Raw genomic sequence first — 17,488 nt, 5'->3', positions numbered from 1 at the left:
CCGCTGTACTGGCAGCCATCAGCCTGGGTTGTGGCTGAGCAGAGCTCTTCGATGTGAGAGCGCCCTGACCACCAGAGGGCAGCTCCTGCATTGAGCGTCTGCCCCCTGGTGGTCAGTGTGTGTCATAGTGACCAGTCATTCCCAGTCTTTCTGCTGTTAGGGTCAGTTTGCATATTACCCTTTTACTATATAGGATAGAGGCCTGGTGCACGGGTGGGGGCCGGCTGGTTTGCCCTGAAGGGTGTCCCGGATCAGGGTGGGGGTCCTGCTTGGGTGCCTGGCCAGCCTGGATGAGGGGATGATGGGTGTTTGCAGCTGGTCACACCCCCTTCAGGGTGGGGTCCCCACTGGGGTGCCTGGCCAGTCTGGGAGAGGGACTGAGGGCCGTTTTCAGGCTGGCAGGTGACTGAAGCTCCCAACCTCTCCTTTTTTTCTTTTTCTTTTTATTCTGGGATTTATTTACCTTCTATGGCTATTATAGGAGCTGAGAGCTGGCTTTAGCTCTGAGGCTCGGCTCCAGCTCTGAGACCTCGGCTGCTGAAAGGAGGGATCTGGGTTTGTTTGGGTTCTATAATTGTAACACTGTTGCGGTCCTGCTCGCTCCAGTTCTGACGGCTGAAAGCAGGTTTCTGGGGTTTGTTTAGGTTCTATAATTGCAACATAGTTGCTTAGAGTGCAAGCTTAGAGGCCAGCAGCGGCAGGCAGGGAACCTTGGCTTCCTCTATCACTGGAGCAAGTAAGCCTCCTGTTCGCTTCAGCTGCCTGGCTGCCGGCCGCCATCTTGGTTGGCAGTTAATTTGAATATCTCGCTGATTAGCCAATGAGAAGGGTAGCGAAGTTACGGTTAATTACCATGTTTCTCTATTATTAGATAGGATAAATATTTCTTAAGCTTTAGGACCAAGTTAAACTAATAGCCAAATATGCATACAAACCTAAAGACAATGAGACTAAACAGATACTGAAGAAAGCAATCTAGTTTCCTGGGGCACCCTCTTCCCACTAAGGGGCAATATTGTAGATAAGGCCTTAGAGAGTAAGGTGGGGAAGAAACCTCTGACTCAAGGTATTTAGCATTTTGTTTAAGAAGGAAAATACACCATGAGTAAGCATATAATCGTACTAGAGGCCCAGAGCACAAAATTCGTGCACGGATAGGGTCCCTAGCAGCTGCTGGTTGCCAGTCGGGGCCTCCCTTCCGCCAGCTGCCTGCTGCCGCCAGCCGGGGCGGGGCTGGCCAGGGGGAGGGGTCATAGGTGGTTGGCCGGCCAGCCCCACCTCCTGGTCGAACTCCGGGTCAAACTCCTGGTTGAGTGGACAATTTGCATATTAGGCTTTTATTATATAGGATAACTAGATTGTGCAATCATTAATATATTTTCTTTGTAACAAGGCAATGCAAAATAGACTGTAAATGAAAAATTAAGCAACTCTCCCAGAAATACTAACACATGCCCATGAATAGATACATTATTTCAGGTCATTAAATGGCATTACATGTTTGAAAGCAGTGTAAATTTAGAGAATGTTACCAGAAAGTATTAAGATCAGAAAATTGAAAAAATAGATGTGCAAGTAAATGAGTTTAAATATTGAATAAGAAAACAGAACAATGCCTAATTGCCTCTCACACGTGTCCCCTCAAACTTTTCTTAAAGGAATAGCTACTCCTTTAAGAAATGTTGTTACTTTAATTATTGCATCTCCCGCTCTCAGTTTCCACTTCAGGTGAAGATCATAGGACCCTGTCAACACTTTCATATATTGAACAAAGAACTGTATGCTTTCCTTGTCTTGATTTTAATGTAAACCAGGTGAAAATTAAATGCTCTGGTTTTAAAACAAATTCAACACAATCGTTTTCTATGAAACATTCCTGTTAATCAAAGAGCTTCCCACCTTTTTTTGGAGGGGGGAAGGAATCTTGAAATATACGTACATAATTTATAAGTGGCATTTTTAGTTATTTTAACTAAATTTGGTAATTGATATTTGGTAATAAAGGACACCAGAAGACTGATCCATGTAACCCAATTGAAATTAAGTCAGTTTATAAATGTTCCAGTCTTCATATTCTAAATTTGTATTATTTTTTACGTTTTCTTATTAATTTCAGAGAGAAGGGAGAGGGAGAGGATAAAAACATCAATGATGAGAGAGAATCATTGATCAGCTGCCCCTACACGCCCCACTACTGGGGATCGAGCTGGAAACCCTGGCATGTGCCCTGACTGGGATCTAACTGTGACTTCCTGGTTCATGGGACCGTGCTCAACCACTGATTCACACCGACCGGGCTAAATTTGTATTCTCAATTTGAATTTTTATTCTTGGTTTTCACAAAGGTATTACGTTTCAGTCTTAGAAATTCTTGAAATTGATCATACTACACTTTAATTTATTGTTTGTTCTTTAATGTGGTACCCAATATTAGTTTCTTTTTTTTAATCCTCACCAGAGGACATGCTTAGAGAGAGGGAGGAGGAGAGAGGGAAAGAGGAAGAGAGGAAGAGAGAAACATGTATGTGAGAAACATCGATCAGTTGCCCTCCATATGACCCAACCAGGATCAAACCACAACCCAGGTATGTCCCCCCACCGGGAATGGAACTGGCAATCCTTCAGTGCACAGGACTTCACTCAACCAACTGAGCCACTCCGGCAGGACCCAGGATTAGTTTCATAATAATAGTCAAGCAATTAATTTCCTCCAAGAACAATACACTCTTTTCACAGATCTTTGCTTATTAGCTCATCACTCCCCTTCATTCAGGTCTCTGCTTAAATGTCACAATTCAGAGTCATCTTTCCCTGACCATATTAATAGCATACATTTCCCCTCCCCACTCTTTGCCCTGAGCCTATAATTTTGTATGACAGGCTCCCTTTACCTCCCTAATTTTAATTCTTAGGATTTCTCACTATCTGAAATTATTTATTGACTGACTGATTCCCTTACCAGGCTGTTAGCTCCATGCGGCAGAAACTGTGTTTTTCTCTGCTGTATCCCTAGGGCCTACAATAACACTTGGCACAATGCTTAATTAAAATTGAGAAGGATAAAATTAGAGATTTTTTTCAAATGACCTCCACACTCATTTTACATGAGTTTACTATATGAGTACACTCATTTTACATGAGTTTACCACAAAGAATTAGATGAACTTCCAAAGTTCACATAAGTAGCCATAAAACTAAAACTACAATCCTGACTCCTGATGCAATGGTCTTAACTGAACTAACTAGCCTGTCCTTGAATTACATATTCACATCAACTTGTAAAAAGTTTCTTCACTCCAAGTACATAAAATATTTAAATAACAATCATCAGAACTCTCAAATCATTCAATATTACCACAAATATGTTAACGGTTTGGTGGACTTTTCCCAAAATCATTAGATAAAAATTTTAAAGTTGAGATTTATACAATACATACCAAAGAACGCCTCATCTGCATTAATATCGTCATAAAGCAGTCAAAGCTGATCATTCCTTCCTGGCTTGATAGTAACTTGCTTTTCTCCATGGAATTTACAACTGCGGAAGCTCCTAAAGCCATTTCGATCCATTCAAGAAGATATCTCAAAGAGCCTCGCTGAGCTGCTAAACCAAGCAGCAACTCAGAAGCTAATCTTCGACCTAAAGTATCTGCCCCAGAATTGGGAATAGTTACTCCTTTAAGAAATGTTGTTACTTGTGATAAGCAGTCCAAGCCCATTGGAGGAATCTTGCTTTCATTTGCTAAAGATAATGGTGGTAAAGAACTGACAACTTCAATTGCAGTATGAATAACATCATTGCAAAGACTGAGACCAGGTCCCGACACAGGCATCATCCAACTTTGTCTTAGAAGTGCAAATAATAAACTTAGACCAGTTCGAACACCCATTTCTATAAGTGCATCAGTGCTTGATCGGGGACGTTCACTAACAGAATGGACATCTGCTGAACCAGAACTGCTCTCTGGAGAATGCTGCTGCTGTTTCACTTTGCCCTTGTCATGGTATTTATTAGAAAGTGCATAAAAAACACGCTGGAGTACAAGCAGTCGTTTTCGAAGTGCCCCAGCAAATGGGGAATCTGAACAAACCATCTTCGCTAGTGCTAGCTGGCTGCTAAGAAGGGCATCCAAATAGTGGTCCTGCTCATCACTTGAAAGAGACTCACGTTCAAAGTCTGGCAACTGTGGTCCTTTGAGACACAAAACTTGTTGGGGCAAAAGTACTACTTCCTTATTACTGACCAGTTTAGAATACAGAACAGCAACCCCTTCTCTTGTAGCAATAGATTCACTGTCCTCTGTAATCCAAGAACTGTTTAGGTGTTCAAGCCATTTCAGTTTCACTGGTGGAACCATAGTTGCCATGTTGATTTATTCTTTAGCCATTAGTTCTGTAAAGGGAGAAGAAAAAGCAGTCAAAAACTTATACTGATAAATCATAAAATGTTTTTAACTCTATCTTATATTACAATAGTGATTTCAAGTAATGTTTGGACTAATTAACAGTAATGTACCATGGTTACATAAGATAATAATAGGAGAAGATGAGTGAAGGACATATGGGAACTCTGTACTATCTTTGCAACTTTTGTGTAAATTTAAAATTATCACAAAATAAAAATATTATTTAAAAAATTTGGCCCTGGATGGTATGGCCTGGATGGTATGGTTGGAGTGTTGGCCCGTGCACCAAAGGTCACAGGTTCATTTCCCAGCCAGGACACATACCCAGGTTGCAGGTTAGATACCAATTGAAGTGCATACAGGAGGCAACCGAGCGATATTTCTCTCTCACATCAATGTTTCTCATTCTCTCTCCCTCTCCCTCCCTCTCTCTCTAGAAATTGATGAAAGTATATCCTCAAATGAGAATTTAAAAAAATAAAAAAAGAAAGAAAATGAACACTGAATTCAGAATGTGAAAAAAAGAGTCAATGAATTTGCTTTTAGTTCTATAATCTGTAATGAGTCAAAACTGGTGGTTTAGGAGACAAAAGTGATATCTATACCTAGCACAGTGTCTGATATCTCATACTTCCTCAATTAAGGATGCATTTCAAAAAACAAATTTGACAGTAATTAACAGTGAACTAGAGAGCTGGAATAATATAGTTAGGATACTAATGAATTAAATCAGTAATGAGATTCAAAGGAACGAACAACAACAAAAACCAAGTTCTGAATGTTTAAGAAAGAAATCTTTCATCCCTTCAAGAAACAAACAATTCTTAAGCTACTTTAAATGCATTAGGGCAATGAGGAAAGAGTCTCAGCTCTTCTTAAGTAATCAGTAAAGTAACAATACCAACACACAACAATGCACAAAAAATACAATTATAATACTGCCCCATAAAGATGGTAGCAAAAATTCACAACTAAAATATTAGCAAGTGGTTAATTTTATAAGTTAACAATAAAATTTTAACTTTAAGACATTAAATTTAAAACATTATAAAGTTTTAAAAGTTAACATTTTATTGTTTTTAATTGTTTTACTGCTTAAAGTATTACAAAGAGTATTACATATGTCTCCTGTTTTTCCCCGCCCTTGACAATCCCCTGGTTAAAAGTTAACATTTTAAATATTAAAAGATTAACACGTGAAATGTGAGTGGGGTTTATTCCAGAAATATGATGGTGCAACATAAGCAAATCTATTAACATTACCAAACACATGTCATATTGTGAAATGTTAAAAAGGCATCTGATAAAATCCAACATCCATTTCCAATAAAAATCTACTAATAAGGCAAGAATAAGGATTTTCTTTTTTAAATGAATAAAAGCTGCAAAACAAAAGAAAAACACAAGTAGCACTGTCTCTTGGAGTCAAATGCAAGGAAAGAGTGCACATTTCACCACTATTATTGATGATAAAATTAAACAAAAAATAAGTATTATATATTCTAGAAACTTATTCGCAGGTGACATTATTAAATACCTAGATAACCCATCAGAGAATCTGCCTAAATATTAAAAACAAGCCAGAAACAGTTTGGCTCAGTGGATAGAGCGTCGGCCTGCGGATCCAAGGGCCCCAGGTTCGATTCCAGTTAGGGCATGTACCTTGGTTGCAGGCACATCCCCAGTAGGGGGCGTGCAGGAGGCAGCTGATCGATGTTTCTCTCTCATCGATGTTTCTAACTCTCTATCCCTCTCCCTTCCTCTCTGTAAAAAATCAATAAAACATCTTTTTTTTAAAAAAACAAAAAACAAGAGCACTGTGAAGTAGTTGATTACAGAGTAAATGAAAATCCAAACTCAAGGGTCAATGGGGGAAAATAGGGGACATATGTAATACTTTCAACAATAAAGATTTTATAAAAAACCTCAAAAGTATCTTGCTCTACGTAATCATGTTCCAGAGCCACAATCCAACTCCAAGGTGGTTTCACACTATCATGACCCAGCTAATCAATTGCCACTGAACATAGTTGAAACAGAAAATAGGAAGATGGTGGCAAACTTCAGGGCAAGGTTTTCAAAACAAAAATAGTTACCATTTTTGCAGAACTGGACAAAGAATGAAGAAAATTACTAAAGCAGAACCAAACTTCAACAAATCATCCTGGAGCTAGCATTAATTTCTCCATGGCTATATTTACTTATCTGTAATAAGAGAACCTCTACGGTTACCCTAAGGGTTAAATGAGAATAACAAATGAAATTCTTAGAATCACTGCTTGAAACAAAGTGCACATTTAATAAATGTAAACTGCTATTGTTCATTATTACTATCTCTACTATATATTGCACATATATGCAGAGATGTATTATAAAAGTTTTTTTTTAAGTTTAGAAGGACCACCCCAGCCCTAAACTCATAATAGTGATTGCCCAGGAGGATGGCAGGTGTCAAAGAAAACATAACTTTGTGTTATGTTTCCATCCTTTCATTTGTTTAAATGGTCACATAAATGTGACAAAATTATAACAACTGTTAAATGATGGTAGAAAAAACATAGGGTCTTTTTTATTCTCTGTACTTCTCTTCAGTCTTAAAATTTTTCTCAAGAAAAGGAAAAACAAAAAAGCTTTATGATCATATTGTTTTCAATTACAATTCTATATAATCAAAAGTTATCACCCTGGCCAGGTAGCTCAGGTGATTGATTGGGCGTCATCCCGCTCATGGAAAGGTTGGTGGTTCAATCACCTGTCAGGGCACATGCCCGGGCTGCAAGCTCAATCCCCATTAGGGGGCATACAGGAGGCAGCTGATGGATGTTTCACTCTCATATAGATGCTCTTTCTCCCTTGTCTCTCTCTCTTAAAATAAAAAAAAAAAAATCAATAAAAAAAATCTTTAAAAAACAATTACCAATGTCACATTATTTTAATTCAGGAGATATAAAAATGCCAAGATATCTTTATAATGGATTTGTTTTTATAAACAGCATTCTAACAACAAAAAATCCTAGCATCTCTAGTGTTGATGTCCCATAACTGCTCAAAAAACAAAGTAAAATTGTTTATTTAATCAACCACTTTCAGTGTAGTTCTTGTTATCAGGAACAGTTAAGTTGGGGCAAGTTGCACTTACTGATAACTGATTTATTTTTTCATTTTCCCTGAAACTCCAAGATTGTATATAATAGATTCACATAATTTATATCTTTATATTCAACCAACCAACATTTTCAAACCTTAATGTCTTAAGTCACTTTGTCAACTTCCTTCCTACTTTAGCTACAAAGAAGACAAGTATGATTCAGTAAATATTAGAATAGAATCAGGAAATTAAGATGATAACACTTAAGAAATGACCTTGGGAAAAACTACTTACACTCCCCAGGACTTGTCTAAAAAATGAGATTCAAATGAAATAATCTTCAAAGTCCCTTCCAGTTCTAAAACACTATAAGCATTTATATTTTAAACAAAACCCAAATGTCTGAAAACATACAAAATTGGATCTTATTGCATTCTAATCACTTCTGGAAAGAACAGAAAAAGTGCAGAAGATATTGCTGACTTTTCAAATCTCTTCCCAGATATAGTCCTAACAGCAGAGTAGATTGAATGTGCACTTCCGGGAGGTAAGTGGTATCCCAAACTAAGTAGTCCATTTTAAGCAAGAAATTACTTTAAATTCCTACAATCTTGACTTTTAACTTCATAATATATGGCATGTTTTTAAATAAAATAATGTTTCCTACATAAAACTGAGAATTTAAAACTGAAAAGTTAAATAACTTACCTACATAAAACTGAGATTACCAGAAGATGCCATACTTCTACCCTGGAATAGCTAGGATTTCTCCCTCCCTTGACCCTCAATCTCCAAGCCCAACTTCAGCAGTTGGGACAAAAAAAAAAAAAAAAGGAGTAATCATCCATTTCCTACTTGAAAAATTTAATGAACACTCACAAATTATAACACTTAAGGATATAGCAATAGGTTCTTAAAGCACAAGTTTCTTCTCTACAGAGTTTTAAACCCTGGGAAAAGAAAATCTGGTCCATTTTCTTAGTCACTAACAATTGCCTTTTACTGTGGTTTTGTTTAAACCTTATGTTCATTTCTATAATTTGGTAGACAAAAGTCCCTGTTTAAAATCAATCTGAAGATAATTTGTTGGCCCATTTGAACCACCAGTAAACTCAGAAGGATTATTTTTAAAAAACGAAATCTAGTCCACAACTAAAGGGAATCATCACTTAAGTCCACTCAACAACAAATACATTTTCCAACAGTCACATATTATTGCAATTTTTAAAAATATTTTATTGATTTCAGAGAGAGGAAGGGAGAGGGAGAGAGATAGAAACATCAATGAGAGAAAATCATTGATTGGCTGGGCATCAAGCCTGAAACCTAGGCATGTGCCCTGACCGTGACCTCCTGGTTCATGAGTCGATGCTCAACCACTGAACCACACCAGCTGGGCATCTTATGCAATTTTTAAGAAATGTTTCATTCTATACATGATTAAAGGTACTAAAATATGAATAAATTTAGTTTCTAAGGTAAATTATTTTAATATTTGAAAGTAGATTAGAATTTAAAATTCACAAACCTTTACTGAGCACCTACCTACTAGTTTCATGTCTATTGGCTATCTGTATGTCTATTCAGGTCCTCTGTCCACTTTTTAATCGCATTGTTTATATTTTTGGTTAAGTTGTATGAGTTCCTTATATACTTTGGATATTAACACCTTATCAAATGTATCATTGGCAAATATCTTCTCCCATTAGGTTTTATTTTTGTTACACTGATGGTTTCCTTTGCTGTGCAAAACTTTTTACTTTGATGCAGTCTGATTTGTGTAGTTTTTCTTTTGTTTACTTTGTCAGAGAGACACATCCAAAAAACTATTAATAACAATGTGGAAGAGTTTACTGACTACGTTTTCTTCTAGAAGTTTTCGGATCTTACATTTAAGTCTTTAATCCATCTTGAGATTATTTTTGTATGTGGTGCAAAAAAAGTGATCCAGTTTCATTCTTTTGCATGTATCATCTAGGTTTCCCAAAATCAGCTATTAAATAAACGGTCTATAACCTCATTGTATGTCCTTGCCTCCTTTGTCAAATATTAATTGACTATATAGGCATGGGTTTATTTCTGGGCTCCAAATTCTGTTCCATTGACCTATGTGTCTGTTTTTATGCCAGTATCATGCTGTTTGATTACTACAGTCTTGAAGTATAGTTTGATATCAATAGCATGGTATTCCAACTTTGTTCTTTCTCAAGATTGCTTTGGTTATTAGAGTCTTTTATGTTTACATATAGACTTATGGAATATTAGTTCTAGTTCTGTGAAAATTGCTTTGGTATTCTGACAGAGATTGCAGTGAATCTGTTGGTGGCTTTGGGTAATAGGAACATTTCAACTATATTAATTCTTCCTATCCATGAGCCCAGTATTGTCTTCCAATTATTGGTATCATTTGCAATTTCTTTCTTCAATGTCTTATACTTTTCTGAGTACAGGTCTTTTTTACCTCCTTGGTTAAATTTAGTCCTAAGTATTTTATTCTTTTTGATGCAATTATAATTGGGACTGTTTTTCTTTGTTTCTCTTTCTGATAGTTTATTATTCCTATATAAAAATGCAACCAGTTTCTGAATGTTAATTTTATATCCTGCTACTTTACTGAATTCATTTATTAGTTCTAACAGTTTTATGGTCAATTCTTTAGGGTTCTCTATATATAGCATCATGTCATCTGCAAATAATGTCAATTTTACTTCTCTCCAATTTGGATGCCTTTTATCTCTTTTTCTTCTCTGCTGTGGCTAAGAGTTCCAATACTATGTTGAATAAATGTGGTTAAAGTGGACATCCTTGTCTAATTTCTGATTTTAAAGAAAAAATTTCAGCATTTTAACAGAGTATGATGTTAGCTGTAGGTTTGTCAAATATGGCCTTCATTATGGTAAGGTACATTCCCTCTATCCCAAGATGATAAGGTGTTGTTGTTTTTTATCATACATTAGAGGCCCGGTGCATGAATTCATGCATAGGTGGGGTCCCTCGGCCTGGCTAGTGATTGGGGCCAATTGGGGCTGTCTCGCCCAGTCCCGATCGGCCAGACCCCAGCAGCAAGCTAACCTACCAGTCGGAGCGTCTGCCCCCTAGTGGTCAGTCCTCATCATAGCGACTGGTCGAGCAGTTTTGCTACATAATAATTAGAACTAGTTGAAAAAACCAGGAAGCAGATATGCTTATTCAGCAAATAACGAACTATGGACAAAATCAAATCAAACTAATCAAATCGAATCAAAATCGAATCACCAACTCACAATCCTAATAAACCAGCTAAATACTGGCAAAGAAAAAAAAAACCTGCAGCTGTTTTGTTTTGTTTTGAATTTACAGTATGGTTATTATCACTAAAGGCCAATTATTCTTTTTTCCACTCATGCTCCAATGCACAAATCCAAATTTAATTGCACAAAAAGTACCAAGTTCACCAATGACAAGTGGGACTGGAAAAATTACCAAAAGACGGGAAAATAAACCAAATAGCACTATCACTATCTTTCTAAACTGAAATAAATGAAGAAAGAAGAAGGATTTAAGCACAGGTGTAGACTTAATACTTCCTACAAGAGAATTTATTGAATTATTAAGTTTCTAACATTCTCTAGGTGAAGACAACAGTAATAGCAGTTAAAATTCCTTTTTTTTTTCCTTTCCAGGTTTTATTTGAGCATTTCCTAGCAGTTAACATTCTTTGAGCATCTTCTATATGGCAGGCACTAGTGCTAAATACTTACATGTGTTATCTTAATATCAGAACAACTCTATGAAATAGGTACTATTATTATTCCCATTTGCCAGGAAAGGAAACAAAAAGACACAGAGAGCCCTAACTGGTTTGGCTCAGTGGATAGAGTGTCGGCCTGCAGACTGAAAGGTCCCAGGTTCGATTCCGGTCAAGGGCATGTACCTTGGTTGCGGGCACATCCCCAGTGGGAGGTGTGCAGGAGGCAGCTGATCGGTGTTTCTCTCTCATCGATGTTTCTGACTTTCTATCCCTCTCCCTTCCTCTCTGTAAAAAATCAATAAAATATATTTTAAAAAAAAGACACAGAGAGGCTAAGTAGTTTAATCCAAGGTCAAAATGCCAGTAACTGAGAGTAAGGATTCAAATCAGAGCAGACTGACATCCAACCTCTTAAGGACTAAATCATGCTACTTCTTATCACTGTCCTGGTGGTTTCACATGTTCTATATCACTCTAAATTTTTTTAAATTAAAAGGTTTTAAGGAATTAATTGCCAATTCAGCTCATTCTTAGAGTCCTGGTACTATGATAAAATCTGTTTCTCCTAGCCATGATCTCCAGGTAACATTACATGATCACAATCAGGTAGCAACAACAAAACACTTTTCAAAGTTCTCATCAGAAATTTTCAGGCCAGACATGCAAAAAACTGAGAAAAGCAAACAATTCTGAAAGAGAACAAAGCTGGAAAAATTCCAGTATCTGCCTTTAAGGCTTATTATAAAGCTAAAGTAAGCAAAACTGATATCAAGAGAGATCAACAGAACAGAATCGAAATTCAAGAAATAGACCCAACACATATATAGCCAATTGATTTTAAACTAGGATGCCATGGAAGTTTACTGCAGGAAAGATAATCTCAATAAAGGGTGCTGGAACACTAGATATGCATATAGGAAAAAAATGAACCTTAACCCTAATTTCATACCATATACAAAAATCAACTCAAATTGGTTCACAGACCCAAATGTAAAAGTTAAACTATAAAAAATATAGGAAAAAATCTTAGCAACACTGGATTGGGCAAAGATTTCTTAAATGGGATTCAAAAATTTGATACAGTGAACTTCATCAAAATTTAAAACTTTTATTCTTCAAAAAGCATGTTAAGGCCCTGGCCTGATGGCTCAGTTGGATGGAGCATTGTCCCATACATCAAAAGGTTTCAGGTTTGTTAGGTCTATAGGGCAATATAATCCTTAACGGCCATTTGTAAGCTTTCCGCCACAGGACAAAGCCAGGAAAAACTTGCTAGACACCAGGAATCAGACCATATAAGGAATTGAAATTGTCCTGATGACACCTGATTACACACCTACATTCCATCCATATTCCAAGCCCACCAACTCAGCCCCCAGACCCAATGGAGACAAAAGCTTCTCGCTAATGACTGCATATAAGAATGAAACTCTAGTCCAGCCAGCATGGCTCAGTGGTTTAGCACCAACCTATGAACCAGGAAGTCACGATTTGATTCCCAGTCAGGGCACATGACCGGGTTGCAGCCTGGATCCCCAATAGGGGCGTGCAGGAGGTAGCCAATCAATGATTCTCTCTCATCATTGATGTTTCTTTCTCTCCCTCTCCCTTCCTTGCTGAAATCAATAAAAATATACTTAAAAAAAAGAATGAAACTCCAGCTCCTGGGTGCTGCCATCATCTACCCAATGTCTCTTTGGCTCCGTGCTGTACAGCCTTCCCTTTGATATCCCATCCCCTTGTACCCTTTTCCTTAAATAAATTCAATTTTTCTTATATCACCGTCTGAGATGGCTACTTAGCCTGCCCACCCACACCACCCATGTTAACCTTTCAAGGTTAGATTCCTGCTCAGGGCACATACCTAGGTTTCGAGCATGATCCCCGGTCACGGCAAGTACGGGAGGCAAGCAATCGATGTTTCTCTCTCACATCTTTCTCTTTTCCTCTCTCTCTAAAAATCAATAAACATCCTCAGGTGAGGATTTTTTTAAAAAATGGTACATTAAGGCCTCAGCAGGTAAACTCAGTATTCACATCCGCTCACAACATCAAAATTATCACTAAATTATAGAACACCATCATTGAGAACCACCTGAAGTCTAGCTGAACTGAAGTTCTATAACTAAGGATATAGAGAAGACACATAGGAGGGATGGAGACTAGGAACAGGTAGGTCCCACACCCACATGAAGTGGTTAAAAATTGAGAAGCTGTGGAGGTCCCCCGTGAGGTATGAAGATAAATCAGATAATAGATTGCATTCTGCCTTTTTTGTTATAAATTAGAATTTTGCCTGAAGTAATTTTTTTTTAGACCCTCAAAATCTTCTGTACCAAAGAGCATTTTCAGTATAACATTCCTCTGCTTACAAATTTACAATAATTTTAAATGGGTTCTGGGCTAGGCATTCTCTGTTTAACCTCAATCTTCCCATACTTAATCTCTATCCTTCCATGCTCTGCTTTATGCCCTTTAAGGCTGACCACTAGCCCAAGTTCCCTTGGCCTTCAGCTGTGTCAAGCCAATAAGAGGCAACAGCAGGAAATCAGAGGATGAGAAGAAAAAGAAACTGGGGTCCTTACTTCCCTCTTCTCACCTTGGAACCTTCCCTCTACAGCCACAGGTCCACTCCACTGGTTTGACTTCGATTGCTCCAGCTCTCATCAGGCTTCAGTGTTCTTGTTCTTGCCCCCTCTGGCTTGAAAGTATTAATGGCTTCCTGATATCACTAGGCCCTGGGAACTTCCAATCCCTTGTTGCTTTCCTTAATCCTACCCAAACCTCTATAACTAGTTCATTTATTTCCTGCCAGGACCCTGAGTGATATAGTTCCCTAGGCTGAAAATTCCTCACTCTGTTTTCCAAGGCTCACAAGCAACTGTTTCTTCCAACCAAGCAAATCTTTACCCCATGCTCTTTACTCAGCCGCCCTCTGTTCTTCTCAGGCAGGCATCCCTACCAATCCTTACCATCCTTCAGCTGGGACATGTTCACTCCCACCCTTACTCATTCTACCGCCCCCTAGAATGTCCACCCCCTCTTCCTCTCTTCCTAGTAAATCCTATACTTCCTTCATGTACCACTTAAACCTGTTCTAATAAGCTTAACCTACAATCTGTCTGATCTTGGAATTTCCATGTCTCTTACAGAGAAGTACTTTGAAACTGTAAAAATAATGTGAGGTATTGCATTGTATGGTCTCTAACTGTTCAATATATAACCCCCAAGGGGAAGTAATCTGAACTATTTTAAGTTCCTTCTTTTATATTCCATCATGGAAGTTAGTATAACATTAGAAATATACTAACTCTTGTTGACAATATAGGAAGTTAGTATAACATTAGAAATATAGTAACTCTTGTTGAACTCTTGTTACATCACAGTGTTCTAGTATAAAAAGTTGATGATAACTAGCTATAAGCAAATTTACTGTTTTTAATTATTATTTTCAATATGATTACAAAGAATGGCTGCTACCAACCATAAGATTTTAGAACATCAATGCACTTTATAATAAAAGAATCCCTGGGAACAAAAAGAGTAAAGCCAAGTTATCAATTTGTCAAGTTCAACAACCTGTTACACAAATAGATGCAATTAGTGCACAAATGCAAATAGAACTGTCAGCACATGCAGGATACATTAATTTGTAGCTGACTATGGGTGATGAGCCAGACAATAGAGTTCAACAAAAGCCGATTTTCTAGAGGCTTAAAGAAGCCAGTGGTCCTCACCATACACTGTAGAGAAAAATCTCATCCCCCTTTCTTTAGAACCTTTAATTTGCTAGCATCTAAAGCTTAAGTCATGGCAATCATAATGTTTTTGATAAATTTATCCTCACTAAACCCAATGACATATCCATTTTATACTTCAAGAAAGCATTCTTATGAGGTTTCCTAAAATAAATAATGAAGAAATAGCAAAAATGTTGAAAGTAGGTACTATAGCTAACTCCTCACAAAATCTCGGAATATCAATACGTGAATATGATTTTGAGGAGGAAAAAATAAAATTAACACTATCTGATGACATCAAAAGAAATGGGGCTGGGGGAGACAAAATAGAACCAATACCTAACTGACTTAAAAGTAACCTTCTTCACTGCTGGTGGGAATGCAGACTGGTGCAACCACTGTGGAAAACAGTATGGCGTTTCCTCAAAAAATTAAAAATGGAACTCCCGTTTGACCCAGTAATACCACTTCTAGGAATATATCCCAAGAAATCAGAAACACCAATCAGAAAGGATATATGCACCCCTATGTTCATAGCAGCACAATTTACAATAGCTAAGATTTGGAAACAGCAGATGAGTGGATTAGAAAACTGTGGTACATCCACACAATGGAATACTACGGTGCTGTAAAAAAGAAGGAATTCTTACCATTTGAAACAGCATGGATGGAACTGGAGAGCATTATGCTAAGTGAAACAAGCCAGTCAGTGAAAGATAAATACCACATGATCTCACTCATTTGTGGAATATAAAGAACATTATAAACTGATGAACAAAAATAGATACAGAGGCAAAGAAGCATCGAACAGACTGTCAAATTACAGTGGAAAGGCAGGGGAGGGTTGGGGTGGGGAGGTAAGAGATCAACTGAAGGACTTGTATGCATGCATATAAGTATAACCAATGGACGCAAGACACTGGGGGAGGGGGGGGAGGGCATGTGCCAGGGGGAAGGGGAGGCCGGGGGGGAGGACAATGGGGGGGGGGGGGGGAGGAGACATATGTACTATTATTTGTAATACATTAAACAATAAAATAAAATTTTTAGAAAAGTAATCTTTTCACCTCTTCTAAAGAAAGGAAGGAAGGGAGGAAGGGGAAATCAAAGGGTTGTACCCTAGCACATTCATTAATGAACTAAGTAAGGTCAGTCCTATATGCACATTTTTTTAAAAGTCTTCTGTAGCTATACAGAATGAGGCAAAAGTAAGTATACAGTTGTGAGTACACAAAACACAGAGTTTATCCTTGTATTATTATTTATTAACACTCCGGTGTGGGGTGAATTTCCCGCCAAAATATAAGATGGCTCTGTCTTTTGGTTTTGTTCCATCCACCAAAAGGGTGGATTACAAACAAATATTTGGTAATACGCAGTTACAATCGGCCCGAGTTTACACGTTTCCCGCACTCCACCGCAAATCTATATGAACCGAGTTAAAGACGGCTCCCGCGGAGTACGCGCAATTCACGCGAGCCGACTTAACTCGTTTCCCCCACTCCAAGTGTTAATTATTGTATTATTTTCCAAATGAACAACTATAAACCTACTTTTGCCCTACCCTGTATATTAATTTTAACAAAGGAATGCATATTTATTTCTACCAGGAACTTGACAAGAATGTGCAATATTTGGATCCAAAGTAGGAAGGTCTATTAGATAGAAAGCCCAGTGCTCTAAATGACTCAGAACCCAGAATAAGACAAGGATATATAAGCAGTTACAACACAATATGATAACATTACATAACAAAGTTACTCAACAGGAGCTATGGATAATACTAAGGGAATAATGAGGACAGACAGAGTGATCAAAACACAAGAGACACCCCAAAAGTTGAGTTGAGACCTAAAATAAAAAAGCAATAACGTACTGGGCTTGTGAGATGAATTTTAAGGATATTTAGAAGGTACAAGACTAGGCCCAATCAACATTTTTACCTTACAGTTTTAATCTTTTACAATGTAGTTTTAATCAAGAAATAAGGTATGCTTAAACTAAAAAATATCCTATTCTTTGCAGCCTTGTTTGGAATAGCAAAAAGAAAAATAAGGTAAAAAACAAAAAGGGGAAAGAATCGAAAGTCCACCAATAAGACACTGGTTAAGTAAATTATAAATATACACTGAGATTCAAGGCAATCATTAAAATGAATGAGGAATATCTGTAATTATCTGGAATATATTGAATTGGAATAATAACCATGATATTGATATATTAAGTTAATCAATTCTCGGTCTTTTGGCTAAGATCAGGTGCAGTGTGAATGAATCAAAATAATAGCTTTTTTTTTTGTTAGATCGGCAAAGAATATATTTTTTGGTGTGCTGCAGAATTTTAGTAATTAGTTTGTGTGTGCCAAGAGGTGAACAGGGTTGAAAATCGCTGTTCTAAGTCCTATGGGCCTATGGTACTTCTGGAATTTATCAGCAGCAGCCTTATTGCAGAAGCACTCCAGCTCACTGAGCTCCAAACAGGACTAGTTTTATCTTGTATACAAACACCCTTTCCTGCCTTCCTA

The 17,488-nt window shown here is 37.5% G+C and overlaps 1 protein-coding gene across 2 annotated transcripts in view; it reads right to left on the bottom strand.

Moving 5' to 3' along the window:
- HERC1 (HECT and RLD domain containing E3 ubiquitin protein ligase family member 1) overlaps positions 1-17,488 on the bottom strand; it is a 177,983-nt gene that overhangs the window by 147,106 nt on the left and 13,389 nt on the right. For both annotated transcript variants that reach the window (XM_023757829.1, XM_023757830.1), the window contains exon 2: positions 3,438-4,393. In XM_023757829.1, coding sequence (XP_023613597.1) covers positions 3,438-4,367 — 930 coding nt within the window. In that variant the 5' untranslated portion in view covers positions 4,368-4,393. The remainder of the gene's footprint in view (positions 1-3,437; positions 4,394-17,488) is intronic.

This window comes from Myotis lucifugus, unplaced genomic scaffold, assembly GCF_000147115.1.
Source record: "Myotis lucifugus unplaced genomic scaffold, Myoluc2.0 scaffold_115, whole genome shotgun sequence".
Taxonomy (NCBI): Eukaryota; Metazoa; Chordata; class Mammalia; order Chiroptera; family Vespertilionidae; genus Myotis; species Myotis lucifugus.
Note: the sequence above shows the minus strand (reverse complement) of the source record. Positions and strands in the feature narration are given on the sequence as shown.